The sequence below is a fragment of the Aspergillus glaucus genome (genome assembly GCF_001890805.1).
Source record: "Aspergillus glaucus CBS 516.65 unplaced genomic scaffold ASPGLscaffold_5, whole genome shotgun sequence".
Lineage (NCBI taxonomy): Eukaryota > Fungi > Ascomycota > Eurotiomycetes > Eurotiales > Aspergillaceae > Aspergillus > Aspergillus glaucus.
The window spans coordinates 596,512-615,394 of NW_019170457.1; the positions used below are offsets into that span (position 1 = coordinate 596,512).

Genomic DNA, 18,883 nt, shown 5'->3' on the forward strand with positions numbered 1-18,883 from the left:
ACTATGTAAGCCAGTCCTGTTCTCTGTAGTTACTCTGTTCTGTTCTGTATGACTCCCTCTCCTGGTGGCAGCAGTCGGATTTCCTAAACAGGTATAGCTCGCCCCTTATAGACCAATAGTAACCGACTAAGAGGCTCGCTTGTACTAGCGTCGTTTTATGGTCTTGGCACAGGTATAAATAACCGGCTCCCCCGGACCCGATTTGATTCCTTTTCTTCTTTTCCTCTCCATCCTAGTGCAAGGGTTTTACACATGTCAGTGAGGATTCGTCCGAGACTGTGTTTTTGCTAGTTGAAAACTACCTAGTTTGACCGCTCTGGCTGGTCTTCGGATCGGACAGGAATTTTTGAAACCTTACTGCCTTTTGACTCCTCGCTTGTCTTGGAGTTCAGCATCCTTGGTCTTGCACCGATGGATGGAGAGCTTAGAAGATCTGTGTTCTTTTCACTGCTGTTGCCTCCCATGTTGGAGGCCTGTAGAGAAGAGAACTGTCATATCGTATCGCTATTGTAGACCTTCCATCTAAGAATAGAAGTGAAAAACACTTGTTCTTGACCGTTTTTGTGAGCCTTTGCCCGATCTTCCGATCTCTTCTCGATGCGGAGCGAGGCTTAGTGGTATGTCTGAGGCTATGCCGAAGACTGTCAGTTGCTGGCCAATAACATGGTCGAGAATACTCACCGCTCTGCTATTCATCCTTTTGGTGACGTCGCCGAGGCGCCGTTCGATCATAGGCATCTTTCTTTTCGTGCCTGTGTCGGCTTCTCTTTTTGCTTCCATACAACCAGCTCTGAAGGATGACATGACAACTCTTATTATCTCTGCTCTCGCCGTCCCAATCTCCTGACTTGTAAGGCCATTCAGTTTATGATCTGTCGAGCCTCGGATATGTCTTGCGTGCCGTGTTCTCTGGCAAACAGTACAAGGTGACCCTCAGGAGGGTCAAGGGCACTTGCGTTTCTTTCTCCTTTTTATAGAGCTGGATCTCTCCTTTGAGTGCTGGGTGGTCGTTCTCATCATATTGAGATTACCCCTGGACAATCCTGTCTGAAAAGAAGCATTTCCTATGTGATATTGCGTGTCTACTATGCCGCCACCAACTGCTACGCAGAACGGTGCGCCAACAGCACCCCCTACAGTGAACCCTCGCGAGTCTATCAAATCAACCGTCAGTCCCAAGCACATCCCGTCTTATCCCAATGGGGACTCTGATGCACCGTCGCTGCCATTGCAGAACCATCAACGACTCGCCTTCACTGATCCGGTCGCCCTCCGTTACCTCGAAGAAGACCCTTCGACAAACGTACTGCACCGGCGAATGACACTGCAAGGTTATGAAGTTTACGTTGTGGAACAATGGGCGTGTTCGAGGATCCATCCGACATTCGTCATTACAACTTATACGGGAGACCCTTCGCATACGGTCGTGGTGGGAATACTAGGTGTTCCGACTGATGAGTCGACTTGGTCTCCTCGCCTGAAACTTTATTTCAGCGCTGTGACAAAATGCCACGCGCGAAGAATAGAGACGCCGCTGGGGGCTCTCATGGTTACCGACCTGAGTACCTTTCCGTCGGTCCTCACGGTGATCCCGGTACCAGATGGGGATTTCAAAAAGCATCGAGGTGATTTCATTGTCAATGAGGATTTGAAACGGTTAGGCTGTGCAGGACGCGCAGGCTTGAGATTACAACAACCGCCTCCAGCGACTGAGGCCAAGTTCCACCAACTTTACCGGACGAGTGAGAGAGTGGCTCTATACAGCGCGGTCATGGAGTTGGTCAAGCAATGTCAGATGGCGTTGATGATGTTTGACAAGTTGGCACCGGAGTACGTGGATGGGCTGCTCTGCGATGTGACCGAAACAGCGATTAACGATTGGTGGACGGACATCGGGATTGATCTGTATAATATTGAACCTAACGATGGAGTCATGGGGCCAACCACTGTGGCCGCTTTGCTGGGAACATTACTAGGTGCCCGGAATCGGCTTCACGCTCTTGGTGCACCGGTCGCAAAGGATGCCTTCGATATTCATAATCTCAAACGAGGAGTTGGACGATTCCAAAAATCACAGAAGATGAAGAAAACACGAAGGTTGGATCGACAAACCCTAGACAAACTACATCGCGTCACGGCCAAGGCAGCAAACGCAGAGGGATGGACTGACGCTGTCAAGTCAACCATGGCGGAGTTGAGCGGACAAGGAGGAGAGATGGTCATGGGCATGGTGCGAGGACGCGACAAGGCCGGTATTGCCGATATTGAAACACTCGACATTGACAACTTCCCGCATTTGGTCACAGGCGAAAGAGCCAAGTGGTTATGGCGAGGGAAACCGCGCAAGAGTGGCGTTGGTGACGGCTTTTCAAGCGGTCCGCCAGCATCAGACATGATGTTCACGACGGATGATCATGGTCGTTATATCTGGACGACTCGTAGGCGACATTCAAATGAAGATCTCGCGACGGATCGCTCTTTTCCGGCATCGGAGCATTCATTGAAAGCGCCTGAACAAATAGGTGTTCCGGACGAGAGGGACCAGAATCTGAGTAAGATGGTCTTCAAGGGTGTCAGTGACAAGGTCTCGGATGCGCGAATAGGTTTTGGCCGGTTTAAGGATGCTGTGGGATTGCCAGGTCTTCGCTCGCATCACCACCGGCTGACAAAGGAGGGAACTGACTTCGTTGGCGATGCTGCCTATCTTCCTCCGATAGACAGCGAGACCGAAGCATCCGAAGCACAGAAGACAGCCATTGATGGGATTCAGCCCGGGAATGAGCTTGTTCAGAACACAGCTCGTTACGAAGAAGAGCAAGCCGGACCACTACTTCCGCCTGAACTCAAACCCCCAGAGATCACAGTTGAGCCAGTGGCATCCACAGAGGGATTAGACTCACCAGTGAAACCTCTGGATGATGATGGACAGACCTTGATGCCTTTTAGAACGCGATCTAGTGGTGCATCGGATGATAGAGGCCAGCAGATACCTCGACAAGCGCTCATGACCCTACGTCGACCCCAAAGTTGTACCGATCTTAGACCAGAGGACGATTTCAGACATAAGGACAATTATTTCCCCCGACATCTGTCGTTCAGCACTGTCGAGGAGGTTATCCTCGGCTGGGAAAGTGTGGGAGACAAGCAGTCTGTGAAAGACAAACCCAATGTCACTTTCGAAGAAGCGATTTCCCAGGAAGATACACGTGCGTCTGATGCACGGATTTTCTGCTCCAGAGTCTTGGACCTGGACCAAAACACCGTCCCGTGGGTCGAAAGACAAGTCAACTCTGTGGACGGGCTGAACCGAATACTTTACGACCGTCATGAAGATATCAATGCGGCTTATCTGGAACAACATGGATATTTCCAGCAAGTCCGGGATAAGTCTAGTGACGTCCTTACGGACGAGCACATGTACCTTGCGGATTATATGAAGAGAGTGGAGCTCCAGGGTGCCAAACTCGACTATGAGCTGAACGTCCTGGGGTCCAAGGTCGAGGAAGTGGAATCCGGCGTCGAGGAATTCGAACGGCATATCTTTGAGATGGAGGCGCGAGTCAAGACACTAATTCAAGGCGAGGAAGAGAATCAGAGCAATTCATGGCTCTCATGGTTTGGAAGACTGACTGGGTTCGCAACGCAATGATTCGATACCATCGTTGCATTTTTACTTGTACTTTTAGGGCTCCAAGGATGAACGTGTAACATTCTAGTGTACATATATTCCAGAGAATATAACCTTTTAAAATCCGAGACATGAGCCATCAATGATACACAGCGGCTTCCTGCCAGTCAATGGCACCGGAAACCGTCAACCAACCGTACCAATGCAATTCCCAGAGCCGTAATATTATTAAACCACGGAAGCCTTTCCTCATCCAACATTCGCCATGCCCTTTTTGCCAGATGTCCTCTTACATTCCCATACCCATGCCGCCCTGTCTGCCGGCGGCATCGCCCTGCATCTTCTCGCTGACCTTGATGTTGACGTCGAAGAACTTGCCGACGCAGCGGTCGAGGCAGACGGATTCACCCTTGTTCAGGTCGCCTTCGCGGTAGTCGTTGGGGATACATTTCTTGGTGCAGGATTCGGTCAAGCTATCCCATGAAGTCAGCATTCTCTCTTTCAAACGTATGGGTATTGCAGTTGAGCGCACCGGTTGAACATGTCCGAGACCATCTCGACTTCGGTCTCTGCGGCAGAGATCTTCTCTGCCGAGGACATCTTGGGGGGGCCACCGAAGAGGAAAGACATTGTGACGGGAATATGGTATTATTGTTAATTGGATAGTTCTGAATAATATCGAGTATCGTTCTTCTCGGAGTAAAGGTGGACGGCGGACTGAGGTCGGCGGGACTGAGGCCCCTCACCGCCTTCGGAAATCTCTTTTTCTCCGCTTCGGCTCGATTTTTCGCTTTCTTTTTCTTTTCTTCCGCACACAACCACATCTCTTCATGTCCGGGATGTGACTTGCGTAGTGCTTTTTCTTTACAGATGTATTCAATTCGTCCTCTTCGGGCTTCCTCAAGGTAAGGCATTACATTTCTTTCTGCTTCTATGTGCAAATCAGTCCGCTATGATGAACACTCCCAAGCAACGGAACCGCTGCAGTGTCATGCCCAAGAGGCAAATGAACGTACTTTAAATCTTACCCTTTTGTTCTCTGAGAGGACTGCTTTTTGCTATTTATGCTGCCATGGCTTTTGAGTGAACTGTTGGCTAATAATGATGCTCAGTGCAGGATTGTCATCGATTCTTAATGCCAGTCGTCTTCGTCCTTTGAGGACATTCCCAAGTACTAAACTCCTTAAGGGAAGGATAAGGAATAGCAGCAGCAACAGCAGCACAACAACAACAACTGCATCTCCAGAGCGGGCGTTCAAAGAACGTCTCCAGGAAATTCAAAATGCCTGTCCCGACCCGTATCCCCGTCTAGCACCAGACTCTCGCTCGGTGAGCTGTTCGGAGTTCCGCTCTCGATACAGCCACCTGGTGGATAACCAAACAGTAGAAGAAGACAGCGTTGTCGTTCATGGTAGGCCGGCCTTACCTTGTGATTTATAGTTCCTGTACTTAGATTAGTTAGGTAGGATCCGTACGTATAGACTTGCGGGGAGCAAATTGATATTCTTCGATGTCGTTCAGAATGGTCATAAAGTTCAAGTTATGTGCAATAAGCGTCGGCTGGAGACAACGAGCCCGGAAGAGTTTAAGAGGTTTTACCGTCTGCTCAGGCGCGGTGATGCTTTCTGTATGTGCCTCATTGTTCCATCTATGACAGCTGCTGAACGACCATAGCCATAACGGGTATACCCCATCGGACAGGACGAGGCGAATTGACTGTGGTTGCAACGGAAGTGCCTCAATTGCTATCTCCTTGTCTTCACGATGTACCTCTGGACGCCAAAGACCACGAGACCTCTCCCTATGCTCGCCATGTCCAGCTCCTCGCGGACCCTAGCACGGCCGATATCATTAGAGCCCGGTCCGTTATTATCCAATACCTTCGTCAGTTTTTCCTCGACCAGTCTTTCATGGAAGTCAGTACTCCGATTATTGGATCGGTTGCAGGCGGAGCTGTCGCCCGTCCTTTCTATACGAATGCTACGGAGTTTCCTGAACGGCAATTGTCTCTCAGAATCGCGCCGGAGCTATGGTTGAAGCGGATGGTCGTGGGTGGATTTGATCGGGTGTTTGAGATTGGGCCTTCGTTCCGGAACGAGGGTGCGTTTTGATGCCATACCCTGATAATAATAGAAAATACTGACGTCGCAGGACTCGACAAAACACACAACCCCGAGTTCACCACCTGTGAATTCTACCACGCCTACGCCAACCTAGAAGACCTCATGTCAACAACCGAGAACCTCCTCTCCGGCATGGCAAACCACATCCACCAATTCAACTCAAACAATACCCTAAAACCAACAGAAGTCGACTTCACCAACCCCTTCCGCCGAATCGACTTCATAACCGGCATCGAAGAGAAAATCAACCGCAAACTCCCCAACCTCACCTCCCCAGACGCCCTCTCCCAAACAACAAACCTCTTCCACGACCTCTCCCTCCCGCTCCCCGAAAACCCAACCCTCCCCCGCCTCCTCGACGCGCTCTGCAGCACCTACGTCGAACCAGACTGCATAAACCCAACCTTTATCATCAACCCGCCAGAATGCCTCTCCCCGCTATCTAAATCCTTCACCCATCCCACCACGAACCAGCGCGTAGCGGCGCGCGGCGAACTCTTCATCGAAGGCCGCGAGATGGTGAATACCTACGAGGAAGAGAACTCGCCGTTCGAGCAGCGGCGGAAGTTCGAGGAGCAGGCGCGGTATAGTAAAGCCGCGGAGGCAGAGGGAGAGGGCGAAATCGATGAGACGTATCTTGAGGCTATGGAGTGGGGTTTGCCGGCTACGGGTGGTTGGGGGTGTGGTGTTGATAGACTTGTTATGCTTTTTACGGGGGCGAAGAGGATTGGGGATATTTTGACGTTTGGGAATTTGAGGGCTGTTACTAGAAGGCCTGGTGGTAGTTCGGAGGCGTAGGATGGGGTTGTTGGGATGGTAATGTGTATTTTTATGAGTCGATCTTTGAGATCTGTTGTACAAAACTGCATTTACGAAGTTATGTATGTTAGGCTGAATGTTCATTATCTATGCAAGACTCCATGATGACGCACGTGATATGTACCTACTACAACCAATCTCTCATCACCATCAACTCTTCACAATGACCAGACTCCCTCGAATTCCTAGATCAGTTCTCCACAGTCCAATCATTCTTCCGCGCCATCATCTCTACCATCATCACTATTATTATTGACAATTAACAACCACAACCCTCTCCGGCATCCTTCTCCCACCAGCCGTCTTCCTAGGCCTATCATTAACCCTCTGGACCTACAAATGTCTCATGATGATCACCCTCCAGAACAGACTTATCTACATGCCGAATATCCCGCCGTTTTCACGGTCGGAGACTATCGATGATTATGCGGGGCAATGCCGACCTGTGCAGTGGACAGAGGATTCGCTAGCTACGGGTGATGGGGTGAGGATTTCGTTGGCTGTTGGGGCGATTCCGAGGGATGAAGATGCACGGGGTGATGGTGTGGAAAATGGAGGGGAGGATGTGGTGGTTTTGTATTTTCAAGGGTATGGTTCCATTTATATGTTTGGTGTTGTTCGGGAGCTGATGGTATATAGAAACGCGGCTTCGCTTCCACCAAGATTACCATATCTTTCAAAGGTCATGAAAATGGCAGATAGAGATGGTATGCTCAGTGTTACAAATGGACCAAGGAAGAATATTACCATCGTGGCAGTCTCATATCGCGGCTACTGGACGTCAACGGGCAGCCCGTCGCAGAAGGGGATTGAGCAAGATGCGGATGCTGCGTTGTCATGGGTTCTGGAGAGATACTTTCCTCATGATTCTCTGCGACGTCGACGTCGGAAACTGATGATATGGGGCCAGAGTATCGGCGCAGGCGTAGCTACTAATCTCACGGCGAACTACCTGCACGATCCGCATGCATACCGAGCACAGTCACAACCCGAGCCACAGAATGAAAGCGTAGCCCTCTCCGGCCTAATCCTCGAAACCCCCTTCACAAACATGCGCGATCTCCTCTTCGCCTTCTACCCCCAAAAATGGCACCCATATCGCTACCTAAGCCCATTCGTCCGCTCCCACTGGGACAGCCTCCAAGCAACACAACGCATCGCAGAAGCCCCAGCAGACCACAAACGGCCTATGATCATCATGCTGGAGGCTGGTGCCGATGAAGTGGTCCCGGCGGGTAACCCAGAGCAGCTGGAGAGACATTGCAGAGAGCTGGGGTTGGATGTAGAACGCAAGGTTATTAGGAATGCGCTGCATTCGGGTGTTCTTGCGAAGAGGGATGGGCAGGTTTTGGTTGCACAGTTTTTGAGAGATGATAATACATAGTACTTAGTGGTGGTTATCTGTGATACAGGCCGATGATAACCTCGTCGGAGCGGGCCGTTGCAAACAAAGTCTGCGGGGAAGCCGGCTTCAACTTCTTGTCTTTTTATATCCTTCGTTTGTTAAATTTTATTCTTATAATCATACAAAATGAGTTTGAATGAGGTAACCCAGGCCCAAGCGGTCACTGTGAGTTTACAAGAACTGGTCGATGGTAAGTATGCAAACTTTTCATAGCGGTACTTCGGACTAGATGCTGACTGTTTTACAGGCACCGTTTCCTTCGACGCTCTGACAGAGGCATTTGGCCCCTCTTCACTTGGAATAATCATCGTGAAAGACCTCGATGTCAAATTCCAACAACTGCGCTCTGAGGTTCTTTCCAATGCATCCTCCCTCGCCGCTCTCCCTGAGCACGAACTAGGCACCCTCTATTCCACCTACTTATTTGTGCTAGTAACTAACGCACACAGAATCCCTCACCAGCCCAACAGCAAAATACCTCGTCGGATGGTCCCGCGGCAAAGAAACACTCCGCTCCGGCCACTTCGACACCCTCAAAGGCTCCTACTACATCAACTGCGCCTTCTACCAAAACCCATCCCTCCAGTCCGCCCCCGCAGATGACTTCCCTGATGCATCCGAGTACACGACAGATAACATTTGGCCGGACGCGGAGCGACTACCTAGGTTCCAGGAGAGCGTCGAGGAACTGTGTAATTTGATCATTGACACCGCGGCGCTGGTGGCTAGGGCTTGTGATCGGTATGCAAGGGCTGAGATCGAGGGGTATCAGGGGGGTTATTTGGAGAGGGTTGTTAGGACGAGTTTGACGACGAAGGCGCGGTTGTTGCATTACTATCCTTCCAATGATAGCAGTGATGGCGATGGCGAATCCAGGGACAGCGGTGAAGCCGACGACGACGACTGGTGCGCAACACACCTCGACCACGGCTGCCTAACAGGCCTCACCTCAGCCATGTTCCTCAACGAAGCTTCACCCCCACCCCTAACCGAACTCCCCACCTCCCCAGATCCCCGCGCAGGCCTGTACATCCGCTCGCGAACAGACCAAATCGTCAAAGTCAACATCCCCAAAGACTGTCTTGCTTTCCAGACAGGTGAGGCGCTGCAGTCGATTACGCGGGGGAAGTTCCGGGCCGTGCCACATTTTGTTAAAGGGACTAAAGGGGGAGAGGGGAGGATTGCGAGGAATACGCTGGCTGTGTTTACACAGCCGAATTTGGGGGAGGTTGTGGATGCGAGCTCGGGGAAGGTGTTTGGGGAGTTTGCGAGGGAGGTTGTTGAGAGGACTTACTGATTTGATTTGATAGTAGAGCAGAGCAGTAAATTGATTATTGTACATTGTTATGGGTTGTGCATGGACTGTTAGGTCGCTATGTTGGTCTTCTCTGGTTTATATATCTTTAAGCCATGCCGTTTCATGTCAATTGAGGTATTACCTGTATAAAGATTCATTATAGAGGAACGTTGTAGACTGGCACAGAGCCTACGGTGTCTATTAGAACTATCGTCGGTCTTCTTTGAGTGCTATATCGTATAGCATCAGAGTGCTTATATATAAAGAGCGTCTCGGACGAATTTTTGAACGACCGGATTGGGTGACTTGGAAGTTCCAGAGCATGTTTTCGCTGGGACGAAACAATGCATGTCCGGGTATTCTGTCGTTAATTCTTCGATTCTGAGAGATCCACGACTCTCATCCAATTGGGCTCCTTATGGTAGGCGTTTCGACAGATCTGGATAATGTGAAAAACGGAAATAAAGCACGGTAATACTCGTCTTGATGGCAGGCTTCTGCAGGCCATAGGCTATGGTGATAGGCCATATTGTTGGCCGCACTTCGTCATACGAGAGCAGCCTCCATACTTCATGAGAAGGTCTTTTGTTGAATGCTCACATAGTAAAGAGTTCCTAACACTTTTGCTTTGCCTCATATCATAGGTAAACCGGCTTCCGGAGCCGTTTATAGGTGACATTAGTGCATGTATGGTCATGAGTATTACTAGAAATAGGGCTTACCCGTGTGCGTAGACAATGAAGGGATTCCAATATATCTTTCAGAGGTGCATATCTCTCGGTATGCAGAATCTATCCAGCTGGCATCAGCCATTCCCATACGTCTTTATTGAGATTCAGGTTAACTATGTACTCATACCTCTGATTGACCAGGCCAGAAATGTTCTCCTCCCGCCGTTGTTGGGGCAGCAGCTGTTGCTGCACGCATACGCTATTTCTCTCAATACAGGGCTGTCTTGATATGCCAGTTATATCTGTTAAGTGTTACATTAGCTAGGTACACCGCTAGCTTGGAGTGGCGCGGCCAGAACGGCTTCCTGCTGGCCTTTGAGATATTATCGGCCTTAGAGTGCGGGGGTTTCAGTACTAAAGTAAACTTGTATCGTAGAGACTATTGCTAATTGATATTGCTTGTGTAATAAAATTGTAGATGACAACGCTAACCTTGGGTCATATTGGGTCGACTTCTTATTCAGCTCGACGCTTCGCTGGTTGGACCATTCTTGCTGGAATGCTCTTTTCGTGGAAACGCTGTGAGTTCTCGCATGTTAAGTGTATTTTCTCTTTCTTGTTGACAGGTATTTTGCCATCTTGCAAATAAGCGGATGATCAATAAGTGATCGAAGTCTGTAACTGTACGAAGTGCTATAACCCAGCTTCCAGGGGGGGGGGGGTATCTGGAGATCTTGTAAAGGACATGAGAGAAGCAAAGGTTAATGATGGGGAGAGGTCTAGAGGTCCCTTCTCTCCGTGATGAACCATAATTCACTTGAAATCGAATGCTTTTCCCAGAGTAAAGGATAAAGTGAATATGCAATATGTACAGTGTGTACTCTAACAGAAAACAACGCTCCATGACAGTCTCCAAAGCATGAAAAGAGATCAATGCTTCGACCGCTTCGCCTTCCTCTCATCCCCAGGAACATAATCCCCCTTCTCAGTCTCCTCAGTCCCACCACGCAAATATTCCATAGGAATAGTAAAATTCTCCTCCCCCGAAGAAGAACTCTCCTGCGCAACTCCCTCATCCGCAGAACTAACCGTATTACTTATATCAGTCGTAGCCCCCAACCCCGTACTAACTAACGAGCTAGTCTTGCGAACCTCCGCAAAACTAGACCGCGACTTGGCAGACGGCCTTCCTACCTCGCCGGGGAGTTTCGCCTCGCGGTAATCTGCTGGACAAGCGGTGCCGTCGATGACTTTGAGATTTGCGCGCCACATCTTGACGTCTCGTGCTTCGCTGTAGTAACCTACGTCTTCGCCATTGAGGGAGTCGATGGCGAGTGTCTGCGTGCGGAAGTCGCCCCAGAACCATTGTTTGCCTTCGGGGATGCGGTCGTCGGCTTGTCTCGAGTAGTCACGCGCCATAATCACGCCGTGCAAGTCATGGCTCATTGAAAGAGAGCCGAAGAGGAGGCGCATGGCGTCTGGCTCGTAGCAGCGGCCGAGGATCATGTCGTGGGAGACTTTGGCGGTTTTGCCCGTGTACAGATGGTACCAGTTGCCGTAGCCGCCCATGTCGGTGTATTGGAAGGTGTTTGAGATTTCTTGTTCGGATAAGCCGCGGAAGAGTTTTGTGACGTCGATTTCCTTGTGTGCGCGGACGGAGCTTGTTGTGTAGATTTTACCGCTGATGCGGACGCGGTAATCTTCTGCTAGATTATTGGATTTGACGTCTTCCTCGCAGTTTATCAGTTCCATTTGGATTTCGTCAATGACCATCACGTCTGTCACGCTTGCTTTCTGGAGACTATTCGGGTTGTAGCCCTTTGGTTTCAGTCGAACGGCGTCGCCGATGATCAAAAGCTCAGCACCAATGAAGATCCCCCGGCAGTATATTGATGCATCTGGCCAGGTACCCTTGACATGGTACTTGTCCAGCAAGCTGAACGAGGACATGGCCGTCAAGGCATTCTCAATGGATGGATGGAGCTCTTTGCGCGACATCCCCTGCACAAAGAGTTCAAACGAATTAAACGGCTTGATGCATCGTAACGGAACGTATTTGGAGTGCAACGAGTAGCTCTTGTCGCTACTGTTAGGGTCGGGAAAAGTCTCGATGCGGAATCCAGAATAATTCACAGCCCGTTCCTTTGGAGTAGTCTCGACCAGGTCTTGAAGTACGATATCGTCTTCCGGGACCTGTCCGACGACTCCTGCTCGCCATTCCGGCATCCCCCGCCATCGATTTTCCTCGGCAGAAAATATTTCGACGCGATTGTTCTCTGAGTTCCACAGTAGCTCTCCATTAAGCTCACGTGTCCAGAGAACGATTTCACCAGCTCGAGGTATGTAAGACGGCTGCAGATCCAACTTCTCCAGATACTCTCCGAGTCTCTCTCTCTCAGCCCGCCAGTCCATACTGGTCTTTTCCTTGATCTTCTTGTCTAGCCGGCCATTCTCCTTGAGCTCCATAATGGCCAATTTGTAGACGTCGGTTGTCCCTTCACCATCGACAACAGGGCGAACCGGCTGTCTTACAATCCTAGCAGCTCTAGCCACCGGTTTGCCGCGAGAAGCTACACCTGATCCCCGAGAAACTAAACTTGATCCCCGAGAGCTCGTACCCGAGCCTCGAGAGGAAGTCGGGCCTGGTAGTCGACCACCACGAAGTGGCATGCCCGCTATTCAATAGGAGTCAGTACTAGCACCAAATTCAGCATGACGCGGATATGCTAACCTTCTCGACGAGATTTCTGCTTCTGCAGTCTCTCACAAAGTGCGCATTTACACGGCGTAACCCCTCCCGTCATCAAATAGGAGAAATGGGGAAAGAATTGAATAGTAGACTGGAAATACTGCCCAACCGGATGGCCGTAAAGGAATCTGTCATACTATACCATGGAGAAATGAGAAGCTGCGACATGAACCATCCGTAATCAAAACTTACAATGTCCGGATTGACAATGCGAGGTCTCTCAAGAAAGGCGTAGCCTTCTGGTAGTTTGTCTATGGTATAATTCATCCCTGCAGCCAGTCAGAATGTCATTCAAAAAAGGGCAAAAAGGGAAAGAATAAAAAAGCCTACCCTCTTCATAAGCCCCCATCTTCTTCAACCAAAGCACAGCAAGCTTCTCGCGATAAGTGTTGTCATTGCACAATTTATATTTGGGGTCTTTTGGCCATATTGCCGGGTCGCCGTCGCTGAAGGACCGGTCTATGGGGATCACAATAGTATTTTCGTCCTCTTCGGACACTGATTCCGGGGCAGACATGCTATGCTTTTAAGCTATTAAAATGAATAAAGAAATAAAGAAAAAAGAGTGTGGAAGAAAAGTAAAGAAGGGTAAACGGAAAAATGAAAGGAAAGCTCGCTGGGATTTCCAGGGATTGCGAGCCAGCACGGATCACCGGGTCATTGAAGCGACTTGATTCTGGAAAATAGTTTCAAAAACCGAGAATTTCCCCAAACTCGTTTTTTAGTAGTAGTTCTTGTTGGGAGTTGGTTTTGACGCGTGGGAAGTATGGCTTCTGGCGATAATGTTGACTTTCTCGTTGCTGGGGATGGTCATGTGACCGTGGCAGCGATAGCAAGTGAATTGATCATACAAGTTGATATTTGATTAAGGGAATAATGAATTAGAAGAAGAAATCGAAAAAAAGGATATAATTGCTGTATAATATTGCTGTAATAGTAATGCCCAACCCACAAAGCAAATAAACAAGTCCTATGTACAAATGTGCTATCCAAAAGATATTACCAGCCCTATGCTTCTGCTGCATTAACTTCCTCTACCTTACCTTCCTCCTTAACTTCCTCCTTAACTTCCTCCTCATACGGAGGCGGAGCAAGCTCTCCCTCCTCAACCCAGACCCTATTCAACTCCTTCTCAATATTCTCTCGCCGCTGCTTCCACTCATCCACCTTGTCGAGACGCTTCCGCAGCTCTTGCAATTCCTTCTCAACGCCCATCTTCTCCTTCTCCGTGCCAATCAGCTCGAATCTCCAGTTCTCTTCTTCTTCCCCGAGACCAAGCGCCAGGTGGTATATATGGTACTTCTTCAAAGACGCGCGCGTGGAGATCGTGATCAGGGTGATCCCGCGGTGTTTGGCCTGCTCGTACAGCAAGCCCTCAACGTCCGACGAGACGGCTGATGTGCCTTCATCGAGGAACGCGTATCGTGGTTCGTGATAGAGCAGTCTTGCAATGGCCATCCGCTGCTTCTCGCCGCCACTGAAGACATCTTTCCATTCCTTGCGGGAGTCCCAGCCACCTTCGCGAGCGGGCAGGTATCCGAGACGAGCATCGTCCAGAATCGTCTGGAGCTCAGCGTCTGTTGTGCCACGATCCTGCATGTCGATTGCTGTGTGGGGATAAATGACTTGGTCGCGTAGAGTCCCCACACTGAGATAAGGGCGCTGGGGAAGGAACATGATGCCATCGAGTCCAAACCCCCTAGGACGACTGACCAGCCCGCGGTACACAGGCCATAAGCCAGCAATAATACGAGGGATAGCAGACTTTCCAACGCCATTAGCACCCGAGATGAGGAGATGATCGCCAGAGTGGACGATGAACGACAGCGACTCGATGAGCTCATCACCTCCTCGTGGGTAAAGTGATGGAGCAACGACTGGAACTTGTTCCAACCGAACCCCGTCAAAACCGTTGTGAACGGTTCCTTGAGCATCAGCTAGAGAGTAGAGCTCCGCGCTAGACCCCCGGGAAGGATAGTAGGCGCTGGAATGGACTCGGTGCAGTGCAGAAATAATGGTATAGACACGGGACGTGTAACCCGCCAATTCTGAAATGTCCTTGATGCTGTACATCATCCGGCCACCGGCATCGGCCAAGGAGAGCATCAGACGCTTGTTGGTGATGAATTCTTTCATGCGACCACGTTCCCGACCGGTTGCTGCCGGTACGTCGACCATTTCCATAGCGCCCCCGAGCCCACCCCAGGCGGGCAGAAAGACGGGCAAGGAGGACACCAGGTATCCGAAGGCGGACCAAGCGTACTTCAAGATAGCATCCTCCAGCATGTTGTACCGAATTCTGAGGCTGTAGATACCCTCCATCCATCGCTGAAGGTCCTTGAAGCTCCGCGTTAAGAATAAGCGTTCTACATCCGCGCCACCGTAGAAAGAAATCTCCTCCGAATTCGCGAGCAGTCGAGAATGTAAGCCTCTGAAGTCACCTTCCTTCTTGCCCTCGACAGCCTTGAGCTTTCCGAACGGCGGCGATAGCTTGCGCAGAATAGTGGCTGTACTGAAATAAGCAGCGCCAATTCCACTCAGGGCCAGCGGTCCTAGGGAGCGGTAGAGCTGATAATTGAAGACACAAAGATCCACCATCGGCTTCCCAATAGACGAGTACAGCGTAGCAGCCGCGGAGCAGAAGACCGTCAAATCCTGCGTGATGAACTGGTCCGCGCCCTGGCCAATACCACCATCGAGGTTCATCAGTTTGTAATAATTGCTGTTTTCAGTAAGATAAAGGTCGTGGATGTATCGCGTTAGACGCGTCCTGAAGGCGATCGCCACCTTAGCCTGGAGGAACTTGATCATGGCATTGGTGTATGACGCAAAAGTCCCAATACCGCACCACTTGAAGATTCCCCAGATAAAGGCACGTCCTTTGCCCGTGACAAGATCGCGCACGATCTCTCCATCCAGCCTTGCGATCAATAACGACAGATATGTTCTTAGCAGTAGAAACACACCGTGACTCATCAAAAGACCTGTCTCCTTGCTATTCCACCTGGGAACCATAATACTCCCAAGACTGAGGAACTGATGAAGGAAGGCAAGGTTCAAACCAGGCTTTGTCGTCGGAGGCGGGATCTGACTTGCTGCCTCTCCATCGCTGGCACGAGCCGACGCCGGCGGGTTTAGAAACAATCTCCGGTGCGCGTCGAAAGTTGTCGGTTTCGTCGGGTAGATCTTGACCTTGGAGGTCATATAATTCCGATAAGGCACGTAAATGGTGCGAGAGCCATCCTTGCCCCGAATGCCCGAATTCCGACGTAACAGCCGTCTACCCTGGACGCGGTCCTTGGCCCTCGCCCGGAACCAGTTGTAACCTCCATATCCAGACCCGATTATCGATAAGAAGAGTAGAGCCGTGGCGATAAACTTGGTTGTCTTTGTGGAGCGGCGTAGTCGGGCTCGAAAGCGATCCACGTAGAGGGCGAAAAGGGTCGCGAGGGGGTCCTGTTTGGACCGGAGCGTGGACTGTGCGGCCATTCTGTTCCCTACAGTATGGTGTATTTTTGAGATGATTTGAGGCGACTTTATCACAGACTGCCTCTGAGGCAGTTTGCTTGCATCCTTTTAGGTCGGGGCCGGATGGTCGAAGGCCATGAGGGGATGCGCAAAGAGTGGTTGTTGTGATGTCCGCGATGAGCTCTCAGAGAACTGTTGTTCATCCAGGAAGCAAGTGATAGTTGATGCAAGTAATAATAAGAGGATGAAGGCAGACTAATGCAGATGGTTGTCTGTTGGGCATTGCATGGGATGGACTTGATGCTGACATTATTCATGTGAAGACCTCGGCTCAACTGCGGAGAACTCACGTGCTACGAATGTAGTCATGAGGGCATGTCAGGTTGCATAAGACGGGGATTTCAAAACACGCCCCAACGCCAAAAATCGCGACCACCTGTTCGCGATTTCCGAGCCAACTACCGAGTACAAACACTGCTACCACCAATCCTATGTCCGATGTCAATATGGGGGAAGCCCCGGGAACCCACGAGACCCCGACCGCTTCCCCCCGGGAGCCCACCACCCCGAAGTGACCGCCCAAACGACCCAGACCAGAGACACCGGGAAAAGCTATACAGGCCCCTCCTACGCCCAAGAACTGGCAGCTCGACTGGGATACGCCCCCTGCATCCCCATCCTACAAAGCCCCCCAAAGCCAATTAGGCTTGGAGCTCCAAAGCCATATCACAGTGGCAGTGGCTTCACGCACAGCACAAGTAAAGACTACAGGAGATGAAGTCTTGGGGCTTGTCTCTATGATTAGCCAGAAAGTCACTGACTGGGAAGAGAAGAGCCTACAAGGAGCTGCCTCCTTGGGCAAGGATATTAGGACCCTGGTCCTCAACTTCAGCAGGAACCTGGCAACAGGTAACCCCACCAAAGAGGAAGAGAGGCACCAACCCTCTCTGTCCATGGACAACAGCTATGCTGGAGCTACAAAAACCTCACCAAATGCCACCAAGACACAACCCAAACAACCCAAGGCCCCATACAAGTCACCACTACTGAAAAAGCCTCCCCGCATCTTCCTCTGCCTTCCCAAAGACCACCCAGCCCACTGAGCTAGCCCTTTTGCTACTATGGAGATACTGAGGAAACACTTAGACAAGACCTGTTCTGCAGCTGTGAAAGAGGTCCAACAGGTTCCCTCAGGCCTGGCAATCTGGCCTAAAGATGGCCTGAATTTTCTGACCAGAAGAAATAGTTGGTTGCTAGGAGAGTTGCATTCGGAGCGTTTTGGCACGGATTAAACCACACAATCCACATTGTAAAACAAGCACCTGTGAATTTCCTGTTCCGGCTAGTTTTGCCGTTTCTGGTATAGCCTCCCGATACGCCGTACTGCAAACGCCGCCCGCCTGGCCTCCCAAGTATAGAAGAGCCCTCCATCTCTGTTCTGACCTCGTCTCCTGAAAAATTTTTTTTTTCTTTGATAGTTAGTGGGTTGATACGAGACCGAATTACTACTCCAAGGCTTGTGCGCGGGCATCCTTTCCAAATATGCAATGAATATTGGAATGGACAACTTCTTCCGCTTAGATGGTGGTTGAGTCTATTGTCGACCAGTCTCAAGCAACCACTCTACGATAACAAAGGAAATGAGAAATAGATTAAAGATGTGGTTGATAATGACTAGCTAAATAAAGAACAGAAGTGAAGCGGTAACCTAGGCCGAGCAAAAGGTGGCAAGTGGTCTGGACGGTCAGAAGAAACTATCCCCCCTCTCAGCCTCCGATTTCTCTGCTGCAGAGCTTCCCCTTCTTAACTCAATTGTCCATACAATACCCATCATTCGTAGTTAACAGAGCAAACTCACTCCCAATGCAAAACTCTTCTCAATCCACACCCATGTAAGCACATCAGCTGATACCTGCGTTCCCCTATTTTCCTTCTCATCCTGCCACTGATGCAGATAGAGGTCAACCTGAGCGCACAGCCCGCTAGGAAAGATGAGCAAGGCTGTAAGTTCACACATCCAGGGACTTGATGCGATTGGCATAGACTAAATCTGCATCGTCTGGCAACGTAACACCAGGTTTGCAATGCAGCAGGCGGTTTAGCAAAGGTAGTACTGCCTCAGAGTCCAGACTTTTTTCTCCCTTACAACTAGTTATGCCCGGATACACAGTCTCATCTAAGCCGACGGCCAAAAGCAGAATTCTTTTGTTTTTCTTTGGCCAGTTGTATTCAGCCGACGGCGACGTGGTACTGCGAGTGTCATGTCCAGTTGGCTCTGGGGGATGCACAATACCAACAGACTGGTCTTCATTAGCATACTTCTCGCGTCTAAGGGCCATAGTCAGCCCAATAAAGGGCACATCTGGCCTCAGAGTCTTTGCGGCTTTTGAGAAAGAGTGTATAGTCTCATCCCTGAGGGAGCCCGAGTACGAATCTCTCGCCCTGTTCTTAACCTGTATGCCAAAGAAGGTCATTTTTCCACCAGGCAACTTTATGGGAATCAGGAGGTCGGCTCCAGGGAAGCAATCCGGGAGGATGATCCCCGCACCATGCAGGAAGGCATTTTCCAGTGTCTTCTTGGTCAGGTCTTCTTCCTGTTTGAAAAAATGGTTGCAGAACACTTCGCCATTGGAGCAAATGGGGCTCATCTCAGTGTCAGTGGATGAGCACTCCATGATCTTGTCTGCCACCTGGCTTCCCAGTAGACCAGCAAGAAAGCCCTT

General features: G+C 50.3%; 8 protein-coding genes across 8 annotated transcripts in view; 5 read left to right on the top strand and 3 right to left on the bottom strand.

Moving 5' to 3' along the window:
- Nucleotides 1-1,087: 1,087 nt before the first annotated feature.
- Nucleotides 1,088-3,649, top strand: ASPGLDRAFT_64804 (putative Sin3 complex subunit (Stb2); the record flags this gene model as incomplete). Its single annotated transcript, XM_022548821.1, has 1 exon — nucleotides 1,088-3,649. One exon carries the CDS (start codon nucleotides 1,088-1,090, stop codon nucleotides 3,647-3,649), a length of 2,562 nt encoding a protein of 853 aa, XP_022403232.1.
- Nucleotides 3,650-3,923: 274 nt separating this feature from the next.
- On the bottom strand, nucleotides 3,924-4,258 carry ASPGLDRAFT_114281 (Tim10/DDP family zinc finger protein; the record flags this gene model as incomplete). The annotated part of the gene is made up of 2 exons (XM_022539622.1): nucleotides 3,924-4,101; nucleotides 4,161-4,258. Coding segments are annotated over 2 exons (276 nt in total), but the record flags the coding sequence as incomplete, so codon positions are not given.
- Nucleotides 4,259-4,887: 629 nt separating this feature from the next.
- Nucleotides 4,888-6,723, top strand: ASPGLDRAFT_1240891 (putative lysyl-tRNA synthetase). Its single transcript, XM_022540459.1, has 4 exons — nucleotides 4,888-5,039; nucleotides 5,095-5,255; nucleotides 5,303-5,728; nucleotides 5,780-6,723. Exons 2-4 carry the CDS (start codon nucleotides 5,171-5,173, stop codon nucleotides 6,547-6,549), a joined length of 1,281 nt encoding a protein of 426 aa, XP_022403234.1. The 5' UTR covers nucleotides 4,888-5,039; nucleotides 5,095-5,170; the 3' UTR covers nucleotides 6,550-6,723.
- A 196-nt stretch (nucleotides 6,724-6,919) lies between these two features.
- Nucleotides 6,920-7,954, top strand: ASPGLDRAFT_33448 (alpha/beta hydrolase; the record flags this gene model as incomplete). Its single annotated transcript, XM_022544310.1, has 2 exons — nucleotides 6,920-7,158; nucleotides 7,210-7,954. The coding sequence occupies 2 exons, from the start codon at nucleotides 6,920-6,922 to the stop codon at nucleotides 7,952-7,954; spliced, it is 984 nt and encodes a 327-aa protein (XP_022403235.1).
- A 127-nt stretch (nucleotides 7,955-8,081) lies between these two features.
- Nucleotides 8,082-9,311, top strand: ASPGLDRAFT_44361 (uncharacterized protein). Its single transcript, XM_022546013.1, has 3 exons — nucleotides 8,082-8,165; nucleotides 8,223-8,375; nucleotides 8,425-9,311. The coding sequence occupies exons 1-3, from the start codon at nucleotides 8,102-8,104 to the stop codon at nucleotides 9,270-9,272; spliced, it is 1,065 nt and encodes a 354-aa protein (XP_022403236.1). The 5' UTR covers nucleotides 8,082-8,101; the 3' UTR covers nucleotides 9,273-9,311.
- A 1,411-nt stretch (nucleotides 9,312-10,722) lies between these two features.
- ASPGLDRAFT_72822 (uncharacterized protein) lies at nucleotides 10,723-16,431 on the bottom strand. Its single transcript, XM_022549638.1, has 5 exons — nucleotides 13,731-16,431; nucleotides 13,023-13,215; nucleotides 12,885-12,961; nucleotides 12,675-12,828; nucleotides 10,723-12,618 (listed from the first exon to the last, which is right to left on the bottom strand). Exons 1-5 carry the CDS (start codon nucleotides 16,179-16,181, stop codon nucleotides 10,874-10,876), a joined length of 4,620 nt encoding a protein of 1,539 aa, XP_022403237.1. The 5' UTR covers nucleotides 16,182-16,431; the 3' UTR covers nucleotides 10,723-10,873.
- A 123-nt stretch (nucleotides 16,432-16,554) lies between these two features.
- ASPGLDRAFT_44366 (uncharacterized protein) lies at nucleotides 16,555-17,081 on the top strand (the record flags this gene model as incomplete). The annotated part of the gene is made up of 2 exons (XM_022546014.1): nucleotides 16,555-16,938; nucleotides 17,003-17,081. A coding segment is annotated over one exon (384 nt), but the record flags the coding sequence as incomplete, so codon positions are not given.
- A 1,088-nt stretch (nucleotides 17,082-18,169) lies between these two features.
- ASPGLDRAFT_23729 (uncharacterized protein) overlaps nucleotides 18,170-18,883 on the bottom strand; it is a gene marked incomplete at both ends in the record, with an annotated part of 2,716 nt that continues 2,002 nt past the window's right edge. The window contains one exon of the mRNA XM_022543320.1: nucleotides 18,170-18,780. Within this exon, the coding sequence (XP_022403239.1) occupies nucleotides 18,170-18,780 (611 nt within the window). The remainder of the gene's footprint in view (nucleotides 18,781-18,883) is intronic.